Consider the following 18,772-nt stretch of genomic DNA (forward strand, 5'->3'; position numbering starts at 1 on the left):
TGCAGTTTTTATCTGTTTAGCTTTACACCATTCATTACCAAACACATGGACTCCAGTAAGAGTGCTTTTTTAAATCAGTATGCTTCATTACATTATTTTAACTTTGCTTCTCTGCTCTGAAATCTTCTTCAGTGTTTAAAACTTTGTACAGAATGCGTAAGTGTATTTTAACAGCCCGATACTGTCATAAAAACGAAAAAAAAACTGCAATACTGTGTCACAAACAGACACACTCACACACACACACATACACTCCTTATTTCTTATTGTATCCCTAAGCTGTACACCCTCTTCTTTTCATCGTGGGTGGTAAAGAGTGGGTTCACCCTGTAACCAGGAAGGCGTCACTTTAGTCACACAGACATAGACACTCGCAAACACACAAATGAGCACAGACACACACAGTGGTCTTAATCACTCCCTGCCTCTCCTGAATGTGAGAGCAGAGCAAGTCTGAACAGGTGGACGAGCTGAGAAAGACTATGGCTGAGAAACAGAGCACATGGTCATGTTATCGTCACTTCGCAGAGAGTTTAATTGACTTGTACAGAAATTTGCTGTGGATTTGTCTTGGTGACATTAACAATACTAGCCAAACTTAACTTAAACATAACTTTAAACTAAAGCCAGTGTACTGATTTAGCTTACATGATGTAGATTTGTAATGCAACACACACGCACACATACATACACACATTTCCTTATCCTTTGTCTATTTTGTGCTCATTATATAGCACATGCCAGGAATAGGTCAGTGGAAATGTTACAGATTTCTTTCCCTGTATCTTTAAATAAAGGTCATGTCATTTCATAGGAAATGGCATTGTAATCATCTTACCATGTTTCTAATGTAGCGCTGTCAAAAATGTTATCTGTAAATAGAATCCTGTAATTATTCAGTGACATTCCCTTTTACAATTTGCAATGAAACCAATGATAATGAGGTTTTGCATTATAACCATCTATTGATACCATTCATTTTTCACTTGCTTATCCAGTTGGCTGCAGCCTATCCCAGCTATCATAGGGCGAAAGGCAGGGTATACCCTGGACAGGTCGCCAGTGTATTGCAAGGCTAACACGGAGAGTCGGAAAACAAGCATAAGAAGAACATGCAAAGTCCACAAAGCAAGGCTCTGGATGGCTGGTGGGTTTGAACCCAGGACCTTCTCATTGCGCTAACCAAGTAGTTTATAATGAGGCAATTAACTGCCCATTGTCATATGAGCTAGGCTCTGTATGTCCCCAGCCTGAATGAGCCTGAATTTGATAAGCTGTTAAAAGGATGGATGGATCGTAACCACGGTTCTTAAAGTGTTGTCCGTAGAATAATTGCCACTTCTGAACAAATGTGCAAGCACGGCAAGGAAAGAAGGCACTACTATGTAATTAATCCAAAGTTCGTGTCATACTATAACTACTGAGCGACCATCACTCCTGTTTTAAATAATCTATTCTACCTATGATAGCAGACCACACTTTCCTTATATTAAAAATGATTAATAATGCGTGATGTAACCGTTATTCCCCTGCGCCCCAGTTGTACATTGCCTCCGTAAATTGACACTGAGTCACGAAAACTTTGAGAATCTCTGACTAATTGATTTAAATTAAAAAGTCACAGGAAACGACCGCCAGGCGTCGCCACAAACCACCCTTTCCCATTCCCTCAACCATCAGCTGGATGTTGTTACTGAGGTAATCAAAAGGATGTCTTCTCCTGTCAGGTAGGCATCACACAAAAAGACAGCATAGAGACTGAGATCAAGCCCGCGCCCTGTTGGTCGCATTTGAACAGAAAGGGGAACAAAATCGAGAAAAAGCGTCCAGGAATCAACTTTTGTATCTCTGGATGCTGCGACCTGTGAGGATTTGGAGAATCAAAAACTAGGAATGAATTGTTTATGACAGGTATAAGAAGGTGAGATGACAAAGAACCTTTCGGCCTTTCAAGGAGCGATACCAGCTTCCTTCTTAACCAGTTGGAGTGAAGGTGTGAGGAGTGAGAGAGCGGGCTGCTGGTAATTACCGAGGGGGGCTGTGGAGCCGCCTGCATGCCTGTGGTGGTTCTGAGGTGTAAGGTCTCTCTCTCTCTCCCTCTCGCGCTCTCTCAGTCTTTATCAATCTGTCTTTGGTGCGTGAGCGCGCACCGCAATTGTGATCGGCGCGCGGATGATGATGATGAGAGCGTGACCTCACCGCTTTCCGCACAGCTGCTGGAGAGCGGGGGAGACACACGGAGAGCGGAGCGAACAACATAAACACGCCGAGGGAGACAGCGAGAGAGAGGCGCGGAACAGCGGAGAACATTCACAACTCAGCGGGGAACCGCTCGGTACGAGGGAACACCGTCGTCGTAGGGCGTCCGTGGACTGCTTCCCAGCCAGTCCGTCTCCCAGAATGTTCTGTGCCCCCGGTTCTTTTCTACGGTACACGAAACAGTCGCCGCGGCGTCCCCACGGACACTGAAGCCCAGATGCTCACCCTCTCCGCCGACATGGACGAGTCCTCGTCACTGCTGGATCTGCTGGAGTGTTCGGTGTGCCTGGAGCGCCTGGACACCACGGCTAAGGTGCTGCCGTGCCAGCACACCTTCTGCCGTCGCTGCCTGGAGAACATTGTCAGCTCCCGGAACGAGCTCCGCTGCCCGGAGTGCCGCATCCTGGTGGACTGCGGGGTGGACGACCTGCCCGCTAACATCCTCCTGGTTCGCCTCCTGGATGGTATCAAGCAGCGGCCCCAGCGAGGAAGCGGAGGAGGAGGGGGAGTAGGAGCGGGAGGCAGGCAGTCCCTAGCCGGGGGCTCGCTGCAGGGGTACGCAGCCGGGATATCCGCCTCTCCTCCGGGCACAGCGATCAGGGAGCTTCCCGTGGCCACCAGGAGCTCTCCTGTTAAGGTTAGTCACTTTCCCCCCAATTGTGCACGATGTGGATGACGACACCTAACATCCAACACTTTCGAAAATACGCAATTTTGTAAAAAGTTAGTTGGTTTTCATTTTGCAATACGTAACGCACAACTTTAAGGTTGTTTGCACGGCACTCTGTACCGTACTGAGAAAAGTACGGGCGTTCTTTCTCACGCTTTTAATTACTGGAACTGTAGATCAGCGTGCTCATCATCCGCCTGCTCAGATATTCAGGTGCTGTGTAGTTAGATGCAAACATTCCAATTATATCCTGATTATATAAACTGTGATTTCATGGATCGGTCATACTTCTGGTCATGAGTTGAATGAAGGGAGGAAAACAAACTTGGAATAAGACTCCAAGTCATGGAATACATTGATCGAGAGAATGAGAACATTTCTTTCCAATGTTCATAATATGTAACTGAATGGAAAAGGAGAAATGCATTGCTGTGGTTTTCCCATACTGTTACAAAGACAGAGATGTGTAGTGACTCATTTATAATCTCTCTTGTGTTACCTAATTAAACTGAACTGAGTTTGCAAAGCAAGAGGGGAGGCAAACGTGAAGACAGATGGAAGAGGATGGGGTCACTGGTCAGTGTTATAGTTGCCATACTTCTGGTAATGTCCAGCCGCCCACAGGCTGCAGCATTCTGAGGTTTTATTACTCACACTCAATGGGAGTAGATCTGAGAGCTTTGTTTACTTCAGTGCAGCCAGCGCATTGTCTTATGGCTGTAACTTGTTAAAGAATATGTCAGTTAAGCAGTAAAATGTGAGACAATCTGCACTTAGCTGCAAAAATATTGACATTTTGCTAGGATTTTCACCTGGGGTCTAAAATCTGGAAAAGCTTATGGTTTGCGGTTTGATAGAAATTCTCAGGGTTTTTCTTTTTGTTTGTTTCTGTTGTTTTTGCTTTACTGAATTAAGAAGTACCAGAATTGTGTGGTTAAACATCCTGCAATTAAACAATTTAAATTTTTGTGCAAATAGCTAAAGTGCTTTAAGATGTTTTTCAAGACTCGAATTTCAGTTGTAAACGCATACTGACAGTGAAATCAGAAAATTCAACAGCTAATGGAAAAGACTGGCTAAAAACCATAAATGTGGTAAGGTGTCAGAAGGGTCTTTGAAAAATAATTTGCGACATGTTACAAAATTTATTGTGGACATATTGTGTGTGTGTGTGTTGGTTTTCTGATAAGAACAATGAGATTTCTTAGAGCTGGAGTACACAAGAGTTTCCGTCATGAATTTAGTGAGGACCTGAGTAAGAAAGATGCAAAGAATGTTCAAGCAACTTAAAAACATTCCCGTCAGGTCTCACACCATATTCAGTGCTTGAGTTTTCTCACATTAGCTAGGCATTGTTTGAAGATGTGGAGCGCTTGAGGTGGTGAACAGAAATCCAGACCCTCAGTGCCATTTCTGCCAGCACTTAAGCCTTTATTTCACTTTGCTTGTTAAACTTTAAGGGGCCTACAGGCAATTTTGGAGCTTGGAACAGCAAAAGCGACATGTGGTGATATAAGCTCTCATAATATTAATATTTTTATACAGAAAGTGTAGAAAGGATATTGAACTGTTAGTTTTAAAAAAGTTTTTGGACAATTGCTCTGGAGCACAAAGTGACATCTTGATTTGCAGTTTGCACCGGAAATAATGGTATCCAGAAAATATTTTATATTTGCTGTATTTCTAATATTTAGGGTTGCTGTAGCTCAGGAGGTGACTTTACCTCCTGAGCTATGCTGGTTCAATCCACTGCCAATCCACCACCTGCTTCATCCCCAACCGGTTGCAGCAGGTGGCTGCCCCTCCCTGAGCCTGGTTCTGCCTGAGGTTTCTTCCTATTTAAAGGGATTTTTTCCTTCCCACTGTCACCTAGTGCTTACTCAAAGAGGGTAGCTTGACTGTGGGGGACTGTCTTTACCTTACAACCCCTTGAAGCTATTATCGTTGTTGTGATTATGCACTATATGAATAAAACAGATTTTGGAATTTAATTGAATTCGATCCCTGGCTGCTCCCGCCTGCATGCCAAAGTATCCTGGGTCTAGATGCTGAACTCCAAGTTGTTCTCTGATGTGTTCATTGGAGTGTGAATGCAAGATAGAAAGCACTAGAAAAAGTGCTTATATGAATAGGTGTGAATGGGTGAATGAGGGATGTTGTATAAAGCGCTGTGAGTAGAAATAAGAACCATATAAGAACCAGTCCAGTTACCATTTACTTGTAAATGTACACGATTTATTGAGTAATCAAGTAATCAGCAGATCACTTCAGCCGTACTAACATGGATTTCAGAAGCTGTTGTCCGAAGCAGCCACATACATGCACAGTGGACGCTTACTACTTAATTGTGGCCAGTCTGTGCTTGTTTTAGGGCCCCATGGGAGAGGACTCCACTGTGGACCAAGCTTTTATTGGTCAGTGAACACACAAACAGTCACCCGCTAGTACACGTGCACACACCTATAACCCATTAACACCCCCCCGCAATCCCACTGCAGTCACTTTGCCCAAGTCTCATCCAGGCTCTCCTGGGACCAAGGCTTGGTGATGAAAGTGTGAATTAATCTCCTCTAACAGTGGTGTGTGTGTGCGTGTGCATGTGGATGCACACACCTCAACATATAAACAGCAGGGGTCTCGCAAAAGGATTTAATTCTCTCTTTGAGTGACACACTTGTGCAGCACTACCTCACAAACACACATGGTCACAGAGGGAGTCAAACAGGTGAAACAGAGCACTCTACATCATGTATTTGGGGTTGTAGATTAGAATGAATGTGTTGCTATGGAAAAGGAAGAAGAGGCAGGCATGCTGAGTCAGCAGTGAGATCTGCAATTCCCCCGCTCTTTGTGCTCCTTGAGCCTCTGTTGCCGACTTCGTGCTTTGACCAGTTAAAGTCTATCAAGACCGATAAAGTCTATTTTGCCAATCAGAAAGAGAGATTACAATCCCCATCTATAACAGTGTCAAAAAATAGCTGCTTCACATTGTTTTTACAGGGATATTCAAACCTTTACAGCGTTATTTCCTCTGCTAAAACGTTTTTTTGGGGGTCAAACATTCAAGTGCTGTGTTGCTCTTAACTTGAAAGGAGAAATTTGGAGCCTATTTGCATTTTTAATACATCTTAAGTAGTCCCTCAGTCGTTGTGATGAACATCAGCTGTTGCATTTGTTTGCTCATTGTTTTTCTTTTTTTGTTTTGCTTTGAATAGCACAAGATTTTTATAGTAAATCAATTTTAGTATATTTAGTCTCTTTCAATCTTGGCAGCATGGTGTTGTTGTTCCCTCACAACAAAATCCACCTTTCTCTGTGTGTATGTTTCTCCTTGTGTCTGCATGGGTTCTCTCCAGGTGCTCTGGCTTTGTCCCGCAGTTCAAAGACATGTGGTTAGTGGGGTTAGATTAACTGGTGATTCTAAATTGCCCATACGTGTTAGTGGTTGTTGGTCTCTCTGTGCTGTGTGACAGACTGGTGACCTATTCAGGGTGTGCTCCACCTTTTGCCCTATGGCAGCCAGGATCGGTTCCAGCCCCTCCCCTGAGACTTTGAATTGGATAAGCGGAAGAGAGTGGATCTCTGTCAATCAACTAAATTATGTTAAGTCTTATTAAAGCACAATAATACCCAGACTCAGTTATGGCACCTGTCTTTTATTATCAGTTCTCATACTGACTGCAGCGTTGTTCTCAATTTTCAGTTCTCTTGTTTTAGTCCTGTTTAGCATGTGTTTTAGCTAGATTTCCAGAAAATGTGTCACTGTATGTATGTTAAATTTCAGTCCAGTTGTAGATAGCCCAAAGGAAGCATGGTTGTACACTGATTAGCCCTGCCACATCATAGCAAGAGTGTTCCTGGTTTGAACCCACTGGGGACATTCTGTGTAAAGTTTGTTATACAGAAAAAAAAATCATTTATCAAGTTTTAGGTGTAAAACTAAAACCAATTTCTTGGGAAAATGGGGGAAAAATGCCGGCATATTTATGGTCACGTTTTTCTCATGGCACAGAGTGAATCAGATCTTATTTTTGAATGTGGTCAATGTCATTACAGAAACCTATTTGATACAGAGCCTTTTGCATTGGTTTGATCAGAAATGTCTTCACTTGCTAAGTCTGAAGAGAGACAAATAAGACGTCTGCACTCTGAAGCATTAGAATGTTATCATCAGGACCTGATGATGACACTGAAGGATGACTCGCACAGATTCATGAATTTTTAGTGGCTTTCTTCTGGCAGGTTGGCCTTGGCAGGAATATGTCCTTTTAGAGTGGATTGTTTTTTGAGAGTTAGGGGTTTATGGATTATTTGGGCTCTCTTTTATACTTCAGTGACTTACCCAGACTCCTGTTTGGTATTCAGTTCGTCTGCTCATCCATCTGTCAGTGATAGATTTTGTCTTAGAAGAGATTAATTTTGGATCGCTATGCACAGTATAAAACATTCGAAGTTCTCAATCATTTTGATGTGATCACGAATCAAGAATATTCTTCGGAATTATATTCTGGTCATTTACAGATAATTATGATGTACCTGAGCATCAACAGTCAAAATTCAGAGCTAAACTGATCTATCAAATATCTGTTCAAGCAAACTGCTGCATATCGTCACACTGAAAGTAATTTGTTGGGCTGCCCTAGAATAGTTTCACTGTGATTTACCATGAACTGTCAAAGTCTCTAAGAGTATAAAGAAGGGTTCCTTCATTAGGTGATCGTGAGCATTGTCTAACCTATCAGTCCAAAATTGCTTGTAGCTGTTTAATTAGTTCAAGATCTGATAGCTGTGAAGATGATGCATTAATACTTTTCAAAGTGTTCAGTTACTTCTTGTACCCAATGGATGGAGGTATTGCCTTCTTGGAAGCTGCAAGATAGAAAAGTTGCATCTAAAGGATCACTCATAGCAACTTTTTAATTACTTGCGGTAACCATTCCCTTTGAGGGGACGAGTGGATCCGAATCATGCTAGCAAAATGCACTCAGAGGCACAACAGAGCCACGAGATGTCCTGCCTCTAGGGGTCAAAAGGTTCACGTCTTTCCTTTAATTTGTCACCCATCTGTAGCAGTCCAATTTTCATCAAAGCAATGTGTCACGAAGATCCCAGCCCTTGATCTTCTTCCTTACCTGTATTTACCTGGGGTTGCTATGGTGACACCTGGGGTTACCATGACAGTGCACTGCAGTAATGACGCCGCCTCCTTTCATCTCCAGAGTCAGATATTGCTTTGCCCTGTCATTCCCAGGGATTAGGTGGGGTTCCAAAAGGAAATAGTCTTTTACCAGTCCCTGTAATGATCCTTTGAACCTGTGTCCTTTGTATGATAGCACAGTAGAGACACACAAAGAAACACAATGCGTGCACACACACACACACAAAGGTGTTTTCTTAATGTAAACAGTTTTTCTAACTTTAACTCTGGAACGCAGTTTTTTAACTAGAAAAACAATTTCCAAACAAGTCTTAAAACTCACTTAAAACTTACAAACTTAGAATCTGCTCACTCATTTGCACAATCACCACATTTCCTTCTCCCCAGCTGCATATACAAACGCACACGTTCTCATGCACACACGTGCATGCACATTTATTCAGTCGTTAGTGTTGCAAACTGCCGATCTCTGCAGCAAACAACGAGCTCCTCGTCATTGCCTCCACATTATCCCCCCAACTTCATGAATACTGAACGAAGGCCTGGCACACACGCTACACAGCGATGTACACGCACACAGCCAAACAGATGCACACAAATCATCTTCGTGAGTATTATAGTATCGCTCTAGACACTCTCTTTTTCTGTGCTCGTATATGTTTATGTCTGTGAGCGTGCGCGACCTTTTCAGCTCAGCTTGTTAGCACATACTCGCACAAACACATCTTTTCCCTCTGTGACTCTCTGCTCATTGCTTTTCATCTTCTGCTCACTTTTTCTGAAGTAAGAAGAATCAAATTAATTCAAATAAAGTCGCAAAATAAGGTCCCCATCCCCCACACACATGCAAGAAGTGCATTTAGTACTCTGGTTCTCCTCTGGCATCTATGGAATTATGCTGTTTTGTGGTGTGCTTGCACAAATGTGTGGTAGCTGCAGTATGCATATGGTCCCATGCTTATTTTTGTGTTTATCAGTTGAGCACAATGGGATTTTGAATGGTTTGCAATTAAGCAGCCCACAGAGTGTGTCCAGAATTTTGTAGTTTAAACCGTTTCCTTGCCAGAATGTGCTGTGGTATTGTTTCCTCCACAATTTTATTCTCGTCCGCCTAAAGTGGACCAGTGTTTATTTTTTGCTCTCCTTTAAAATACGGGGCAGAACCAAAACTACTCATTCACATTTTCAGTAGATTCATGGGAAATGTATTTATTTCTGCACTAGACAAAGAACAGAAACCTAACTTTAAATATACGCATTCTCCAAAAAAGTCATTTTTATTTCTTCTGGTGATTTAAAAAAATGTTGATCCTTGTATGGCTAGATATGTTTCGGTGTCATGTTTCTTTGGAAATATAAAACACCCAGAGTTTTAGAATCAAGTGCCACGGTTCTGCCAACAGTTCTAACCACTCAAAGAACGGACACAGTGGGGTGGCATCTTTAGATTCCCGTTGATATCTCATTTTGGCACATTACTGAATCTTATGGTCCCGTGGGTTGCAGGGTGAGAACCCCTGTGGTTGAAATCCAGTGGATGTTCAATCAGATTGGGACCTGGGGAGACTGGGGGCCAGATCAACACCTTGGATTCATGCTGTGTTCGCTGAGCTGGTTATGACCTTAATCCAAGTGAGGGTGTTCTTTGTCTGCAAAAATGTTTAGGTGGGTGGTATGTGTCAAAGAAACATCCTCATGAATGCCAGAAGCCAAGATTTCCCTGCAGGATATGGTATTGTAACAAGGTGATCAATGTTACCCTTTTCCCCCTGTCAGTGGTTTTATTGTTCTTGCTTACTGGTGGGAGACAGCTTTGCCTATAATAATATATTTTGCAGTACCAATTCCTGTTTTGTACAACTTTATTATATAGCGTCTATATTGTGCTAAATCTGTGAAATTCTATATCATATTGCACCCTACCATCATCTAACTAGTATAGATATGGAGAAAGGTGGATCAAATAATGTTCCAATGGAAAGAAGCAGTGTGACAGAAGAGGGCAGCTTCCAGCCTGGGAGATGTGTTTAGTTTTGGGGGTTGATGTATAACGGGTGTTAAGGCCTAAACAAGCTTTTGGAGCTTGACTGCTATTCCCACGAGTGTAGCCAGTTACACACACACACACACACACACACACACACACACACACACGCACACACACACACAGACACACACACACACACACACACACACACACACACACGCACACACACACACACACATTGGGTTAAGGGTTAACCCCCTCACTACTGCTCCTTTTGTTACTATGGAGATAAGGGTGAGAAGTCACTGGCCACTAGTCAAGCCATTATATTTTAGATGGAAGATTGACACCTTATTATCTAGCTCCAATTAACATTTAAATCTATTCTAGGACATTACATTTTAGACAGATTTTTTAAAACTGTAATTATTAAAAACGAAATCAGATTAAAGTTTCCCTGTGAACATTTTTCAAGGAAAGTGAAAACAATGTTGCGTAACTCTGGATCTTTCTAATTTGTCATTACAGAACGCCTCGCAGAAATATCTCAATCAGTTTTTTCTCCTACGGTTCAACCACAATCAATTTTCTTGGAGTTTTTTCTTTCATTAAATCATTGCATAGCTGTCAAAGTCTGGTCCCAGTGAAAGGAATTGTGTAAGCTACTGTCTTCATCTGTGAGGTTTTACATATTACAACAGCTAATGGTTGCATTAAAACACAGGAATAATGAATAGAAAATGTGCTTTAGAGAACCTAAATTATTAACCTTAATTTAATTTTAGTTTAATAATTGTAAAAATTATACATGCATGCTGTTTTTTTTAAAATAACATAAAAAAAACCTTATATAGCCCCTGCATTTTCGCTGAATTACACATGCTTTTTCTTCATTCAAGGTTATTAGACACAATTGAAGTCCCCACTCTGTCACTCTCTTGAATATACACGTACATCTTAAGTAAATTTTAAAAAAAGGAAAAAAGGGAACATATAAATTGTGCCCCTTCAGCAGAATGTGAACACACAGTAAAAAACCAAGTGTCAATTTTACACTTACAGAGTTGATTTTAACTCTGCTTCAGATAACATTTGGTCCCACTCAAAATTAGAGTTAAATTTACTCTATGGCCAGTGTTAACTTTTCAGTGTTAATTGTACTCAATTTAGTGTCAAAATTAACAACAAAATGTGTAAAAAATATTTAACACTGAGGGTTATTCACACTGTTCAGAGTAATTTGATTACACTTTATAGAGCTATTTTTACTCCAAATTTAGTTTAATAATAACACTCTGATGTGTAATAATATATCATTTTTATTTCTCTGTAGTGTGATTTTTTCATATTCATCTTATGATGCTATATTACTAAATAACTGTGATCTATCCTGCATTATGGAAATAACAACAAATATACAGGTTAAAGTAACAGCATTTATTATGTATCTCAATTCAGTGTCATTTAATTAACGTAACAAACCTTTACAATTCACAGTTCTATGATGCTCACTAGAGAAAGCAATATGACATTTCCCCAATGTCGTAGTTGCAGAAAAGTAACAAAGTTGGTCAGGGATGAACTGTATGATGTACCAAAGACATAATGGGCCCTAAAGAGTTCATCAAGGGCTCCTACAGAACCTGTCGCATTACATGGAAGTGCATGCTTCTCAATCACAATGAAGGTGTGAATGCTGCTTCTTGTGGATCCCTGAGTAAGATGGTAGGGCTGATTGCTTCGGGTGATGTTGTCTAGATGCTGCTGTATACTGGTTCCAGCCTACAACAACACATTAAACAACAGTATTAAGTGACTATCCTCTGACAGTAGATTAGCTCAACTCACTGTCCATGAAAATAGAGGTGATGGAAAGTATATTTTAAACAACATACCTTTGGGAATTTGATGAGGTTATTGACAGCTTGAGATGCAGACATCTTTCCTGGTCTCTTTCGCCCTTGTGCAGATGGTGGTAGCAGATGTAGCAGCAGCAAGATAGTAGACAAGTCACTGTCCCAGCCTACAGACGAATAAACAAAGAATTATTCCAAAAATACATTGAATTGACAGAATTACCTATATAACCAACAATGGCAAATAAAAACAGTCACAATCGTACCATTCTCAACTTCAGTACCTGACTCAGCATTGCACATTAACTCCAAGAGCTCTGAGGTGGGGACAAGTCCATGACTTTCCTTTACAGCCTTTGCTTTGAGATTGGTGAGCCACCTCTCCAAGAATTTGCTCCCAGTGACCTCACAAAACAGGAGTCGGAAATCTTGTTCTATCTGTAATGCAAAAATACAGAACATAGAGAGGTGTTTGATTGAATCCTGCCTACAAATTACATCAGTATCATTTAAATGATAAGTGAACTTACTTTTGGGAGATTTGCAAACTGAGACGCTTCTTTCCTCCACAGCTTTTCTTTGAATGGTCTTCAACCGCCATGCAATGTATCCTGAACTGCTCTCTGGATCGTAGTAATGTTTCTATGTAATTAAATAAACGAAGAAGGACTATGTTATCAACATTTCTGAGGGAAATTATGTATTTAATGTTGAAAAGTTCCCTTTACTTACATATCCATGTTGTAAATATGGGCCTTCCAGATATGGAGACAGAGCAACAATGCCCTGCGCATACATCACTCTTACGCTTTTAGGGGGAGATGTCCTAATGTATAAATTCAATAATTGGCATTAAACATCACAATTAAAAATAATACAATGTTTAAAATGTTTCTTTATATCTTACATTTTTGATTCTTACCCATGTTATTCTGTCATCTCAGCCTCTAGTGTGTTTCTCATCCATCTTCTGGTTGCATCTCTCAGAGATTTGGTTTTTGCGTACTCTTAAACCTTTCTATAAAATAGGAACATTACTTAATATTACTTAACATGTCATTAACATTGCTATCAGTTAATTTACACAAAATACATATTTCTTACTAAATAATGACCAAAACTCTAAAGTAGTGTATGCCTTTGGCATTTGCTTAAAATAATATAAACCAGTAAAGTTAACTTTATGGTAATGTTACCCACTTTTTCTGAAAGTATGTTCACTTATGTAAGCTAATTAGTGATTATTAGCTTACTGATAAACGGTAATTTAGTTGTTCAAACTGTTCGATTTGACATGTGACAATGATATTATTTAGACAGCATTTAGAAGAAATACATAGTTAAAATGTTTTAGGTTCATATTAACGCAGTGATAAGATAACGAACATCTTAACTTTTAGCAACTGCTAGCATGTAGTTACTGGAATGCCATTAAACCTATGGGTAAATGCTGCTAACATGTCCTCACTCGACATCAGCGAAACTATGAAGAGCTACTTAGTTTAAAAATACCTTTTAAACAATGTTACCAGTATGGGAATGTTAACTTCACTTACCTGACTGTGGCAGCTCTTCGGAGAAAATTCCATGTGCATTAGAGCTCTGAGGCCACACACGCCTGCGGACTGGTAATAATCAACACTGTGTGGAGTGAAGTCTTCACTGCGTGACTAACAAACTTTACAGAGCTGGTTTACTCCTCATAGAGTTGTAAATACTCTATCTAGGTTAAAATAGGTTTACTCTGAAATATTGACACTCCATTTTTTACTGTGCAGCAGGTAAGGTAGTGATTAGCAAAACATGACAGATGACAGAGTTAAGGAAGTTTTATAAGTACTTATAAAACTTCCTTAACTCTGGGGTGATCGTGGCTCAAGAGCTGGGAGTTTGCCTTGTAATTGCAAGGTTGCCGTTTCGAGCCCCGGCTTGGACAGTCTCGGTCGTTGTGTCCTTGGGCAAGACACTTCACCCGTTGCCTACTGGTGGTGGTCAGAGGGCCCGGTGGTGCCAGTGTCCGGCAGCCTCGCCTCTGTCAGTGCGCCCCAGGGTGGCTGTGGCTACAATGTAGCTTGCCATCACCAGTGTGTGAATGTGTGCGTGAATGGGTGGATGACTGGATGTGTAAAGCGCTTGGGGGTCCTTAGGGACTAGTAAAGTGCTATACAAATACAGGCCATTTACCATATTTTTTGGCTGAAAGTGTCATTGTGCCCCCAAATTCCCTATACTGTTATAATGACTAGTACAGTGAGGTACTGAAAACCATCCTGGTATCTAATCCCCAAATTGGTGCTTATCTCAAGGTTGTTTAGGGGTTGAATAAGTGAAGAAATTTGCTTCGGAAAAGCGCTCCAAGTAACAGTTTGTGACTTGTAGCACGTTTTCCTTTGGTGCTGACTCCTTTAACAGCCTGCTATGTAATGTGTGTATGTCTGTTGTAATATCAGATAAGGTTCCACTACTGATGTGCTTGAAGAAGTAGAACGGTTCTCTTGGGGGAAGAGAATCGTGGAAACACGCAGTGGTTTCTTCAGGTGTCAGACGCTGCATGCATGCGTGTGTGCGTGAGCGCTTGCGCTTGTATGCCTAAGTGTAAATATGTTTCAGTTCCTTCCTGTCTTATTGCAAAAATGCCTCCTCCATCCTCCTCTCCCACCCCTCCTCCTTCTCCTCATCTTTCTCTGTAATGGAGAGATGTTGAAATGCACCCACCACCCACTTTAGATTTGGCAGGAAACAGAGTCTTGGCTGGAGTAGAGAAGACACATCAGAGCGCACACACATACACACATACATGCAGACACATTTGAACAGAATTTGGAAACATGGCAGTGAATACAGGTCTTCCTTTTTATCGACCTGCTGTTCATTTTCACAGCTCTTGACTTCAGTTCATCACCAGTTGTGTGGAAATTATTCCTTCCTTTCTTTAAAAATATTCTCAGGAGCTGTTGAAGTTCCTAGTTTAATGTGTAAACAATTTCCAGATTTTTACTATAAACTTTACTTTTTCTGTTTGTGAAATTAGGCAGAAAAAAAACAGCTTTAAATGTGTGTTTGTTTGTTTTTTAAATCTAGAATCGGTGTTGCTGATGTCAACCCTAGTTTTGGTTTTTCCTGACATCAGTATAATTTCTGGTTGACCAGACAGACGTAACTGAATAAAACGATCATTTTTTTGGGCGATATTAATGAATGGACTACATTTATAAATAGACTTTGCCAGTGGCGCTCACTGTTGGTACTGCAGGGGAGCGAAAGAAAGGCGCTGGGGCAAAGTGCTCACTGTGCATAAACACATTCTTTTGATTGAATTAAAATGTTAAATGGGAAACAGGTGCAGGAATTTATTTTAACAAGTTCAAATATACATGGCAATACAATATGTACGACAAAAACAGAGTTTGTACAATTTTAATGAGCTTGAAAGTCAATATTTGGTATGATCATCTTTGCTCTGCAACACTTGTCAGTTCTTTAAGTAGTCTTCAGGAATAGTTCTCCAGATTTGTTGAAGAACATTTAAAGCTCCTCTTTAGATGATGGCTACATTTTGTTCGCTTCCCACACTGCTTCAATAATGTTGATGGCCAGGCCATAGGGAGACCGATCCATGACTGATTGTGTTCCACTGTGTGTGTTTTATTTTTTCCAGGTATGCTTTTAGTGCAGTGCCAGTGTTTAGGATCAATGTCATGCTGAAAATCGAAGCTGTTGTTAATCAGATGCGTTCCAGATGGTATTGTGTGGTGGGTCAAACTGCCACGGTGCATTTCTCCGTTCATAATTTCATCAATTTTGACAAGATCCCAAACACCACTGGCTGAAACGCAGCCCTAAAGCGTGGCAGAGGGTTTGCACAGATGGCTGTAGAAACTCACTGTTGTACCTCTCTCCTCACTTCCTCAACACATATTGACAGTCACCAAAAATTTCATCTTTTCATGTGTATTTTGGAACACTTTTCTCCCTGTTGAATGGTGACTGTCAAGAAGCCAGTCTCGACAATCACTATTCCACTGAGATCATTTGTGATGAGTCGTTCGCAAACAGCAGATTGATCAACTGAACCACCAGATGCATCTCTCAGGGCCAGTGTCAGGATTTTGTTGGATTCCCCCCCCCCTATTTTTAAGGTCAGGACTTTCAAGTACTGCTGAGATATTTTTATTGGCTTCCCAATGCTTTGTCCTCTACTTGTCTATTTTACACCACACACCATGATGAGAAACGACTCGTTTTCATCTAATAGCTCTTTGGGAATCACCTTGTTGGTGGAAAAATAGAATTTTATGCCTGTCAAACTGTTTTATATTTGGCATTTTTCATAGATTAACTTAAAGAAGTCAGAGTAACTGATGTGTTTTTACAACAGGCTGCTAGTAACAAAGTGCCTAAACAGTTAATTGATTCTTTGATAAGTTGTCTGTTAGGTGCAGGTTCATCCTTTGACCTAGGTGCCTTTTTTATGCTTCAATGATTCATAGGTTAGTGTTAAGTGGTGCAGCAGAAAAAGAATAGATTTGTGAGTAGGTGGTAACTGAGTAAGGAAAGTAAGGAAATTATTGTCACACTTTGGTAATTAAATGAAGAGAAAATTATAAACAGTGACCTTTTTTACTCAGTGTACTTTCTGAAATATTTCAGGTAGACTTTTCCACAGTTTGAAAGTTGTGAACTATATCCAGTCTTTAAAAGGTTAATGTATGGAGACAAAAACACCAGTGCAAAATAAAGTGAACTCTGTTTCGTTTACACATGAAGTATTAAAGTGTGAATATTTTATGCTAAAATCAGCGTTGAATCCTTAATAAATCACAAAGTGTAATAGCACAGCTGTTAAAATATTCTGAATATGGTGTCAGACTCAGAAAACCATGAATATATAAGATCTATAATAGAATAGAATAGAATAGAATATTCCTGTAGGGGCTACAGGAATACTGAGTTCTAATTTATTTTTTTCCTGTGTGTGAATGAATGTGCATCTGCATGCATATAAAATTTTGGGGTCATATAAAAGCATTGCCGGTTATTTCAGGACACTGATCCTCAGTGTTCATGGCTACAGTACAGCTGTGATCAGCTTTCCACTCTGACGTCTGTGTCCAAACATCTACTCCTGGCTCTGTCTTTGAGTCTGTGTGTGTGTGTGTGCATAAATACTATGTGTGCGTATTTGAATTGGCATATGTATACGTGTGTGGTGTTTGGTGTTGGTTTGTGTGCGTACTTACAGTAAAGAAATTGCTATGTGTATGTATGTGTGTTTCCTGGCTGCTTTATGTTTATAAGTAGGATTGCTCAAACTTTTGTTGGTGCCTGTGTGCTTAGAAGTTTAGAAACCCGTCATGGTAGTGTGTTAGAGGGGAAGGGTGTGTATCTGGGGGTGGGGGGTTAAAGCTGGAAGAAAAGCACGAAAGCCTAGTGGCAGTTATGTTGTGAATTTTTGGCTTTGGGTCTGGTGTGTTGTGTGTGTGTTTGTGTGTGTGTATGTGTAAGAAGGATCTGGCAGTTTTCTCCCTTCGGGACAGGGATTATGTAAGCACAGAGAAGTAAGGTCAAATACCATCGTTTTTTTCCAGCTGTGTAGACTGGGAACAATGGAAACACTGGTAGACACAATAAACATAAAACCCTACAGGTCACTGCCACTTTGCTCTTTATCAGATATTTTATGGCTTTACATAGGGCTTATTTTAAGAAACAGAAATTGAAGTAAAGAGGAAGAGGGAGAAGATTAGAAGTATCAACAGAGACATTACTCTTGCAACATGCACAGACCAGTCTTACAAATTTTATCTCTTCATAAAAAAGGAGGGCGGGTTTGTTGTTTAGCAAAATCTCTTGGTCTGTGCTTATAATAGTGAACGTTTCTTTGACATTTCGTCCTCCAGATACAGACATTTTATTATATTGTATGAAATCACAATTTCAAGGTGTCACCAGTGTAAGTTTTTCTCTGATAAGGCTAGTCTGAAGAAACTTGTCCTGAGTGATAGCCATTATTGCATACTTAAATATAATCATGATATTAGGGAGGCCAATAGTTTTAGAAACATGTGGAATCAGTGTTCATTGAAGGTCATTGAAGTTATTATAGTGGTGGGTATTACACAGGCCTAGAGACCAGTTAGAGAACATCTGGAAACCACTGGTCACTAGAGGAAAATGAGTATTCTGCAATCAGTTGCTAGAGGCTTCTGGCTGATACTTGGTGAAATCAGTCACAAAACTGATGCTGGACCAAAAACCTCCTTGTGATTGCTTTGGTTGCAAGGAGATTGCTGTGGTAGCCCATCATTTGCATGAAAGATGCAGACTTGTCTGCCAACACTCATCATTGTACTCTCTGAGGTTTAGTGAAACTTGAAGAAGTGCAACCTAAACCAGAAACAAAGACATTCGAGGTAGAAGTTGTGCCTTACTGCTGCAACCAACACATTTCGAAAGGTGGTCACCCTTCCTGTTCTTTTTTTTTCCCAGAGTTTGATTGCACTTAGCAAGTAGTCCTCTGGCATTTGCTGTCAAATCAACATCTGCAATGTAAACTATGCAGCACTGTGTACTAGGGCTGGGCAAAACGATTATTTTCCTAATCGATGAATCTAGCAATTAATTTTTCGATGCATCGATGAATCTAACGATGAATTTTTCAATCCGATTCTATTTTGATTTGATTCAATTATTGATTATTTCCCCATTATTTGACTTGTATAGGGTTTGTCCTTTGCAGAAGCTGCTCCTGGATGCCGTCATTTGAGGTGCTGGTGCATAGCCATCGTGCTTTTATGATAGGCCATTTCCACCTTACAAAGCCGGCAAACGACTGAATCACT

At 40.6% G+C, this 18,772-nt stretch overlaps 2 protein-coding genes and 1 long non-coding RNA gene across 7 annotated transcripts in view; 1 reads left to right on the forward strand and 2 right to left on the reverse strand.

Moving 5' to 3' along the window:
- edar (ectodysplasin A receptor) overlaps positions 1-2,598 on the reverse strand; it is a 42,424-nt gene extending 39,826 nt beyond the window's left edge. For both annotated transcript variants that reach the window (XM_040028336.1, XM_040028337.1), the window contains exon 1: positions 2,485-2,598. The gene's annotated coding sequence lies outside the window, so the exon portion shown is untranslated. The remainder of the gene's footprint in view (positions 1-2,484) is intronic.
- LOC120731329 (E3 ubiquitin-protein ligase SH3RF3-like) overlaps positions 1,548-18,772 on the forward strand; it is a 106,781-nt gene continuing 89,556 nt past the window's right edge. The window contains exon 1 of one of the 2 annotated variants that reach the window (XM_040028314.1): positions 1,548-2,896. In XM_040028314.1, the coding sequence (XP_039884248.1) occupies positions 2,477-2,896 (420 nt within the window). In that variant the 5' untranslated portion in view covers positions 1,548-2,476. The remainder of the gene's footprint in view (positions 2,897-18,772) is intronic. The other variant, XM_040028313.1, reaches the window with a different exon arrangement.
- LOC120731356 lies at positions 11,857-13,611 on the reverse strand. 3 transcript variants are annotated; one of them, XR_005695333.1, is made up of 4 exons: positions 13,487-13,611; positions 12,663-12,948; positions 12,215-12,572; positions 11,857-12,097 (listed from the first exon to the last, which is right to left on the reverse strand). It is a non-coding gene; the product is annotated as an uncharacterized LOC120731356 (long non-coding RNA). The 3 variants fall into 3 exon arrangements; XR_005695332.1 differs by having other exon boundaries at positions 12,663-12,756; positions 12,853-13,611; XR_005695331.1 differs by having other exon boundaries at positions 12,663-13,611.

The sequence above is a fragment of the Simochromis diagramma genome, unplaced genomic scaffold (genome assembly GCF_900408965.1).
Source record: "Simochromis diagramma unplaced genomic scaffold, fSimDia1.1 OVJJ01000343.1, whole genome shotgun sequence".
In the NCBI taxonomy this organism is placed as follows: Eukaryota; Metazoa; Chordata; class Actinopteri; order Cichliformes; family Cichlidae; genus Simochromis; species Simochromis diagramma.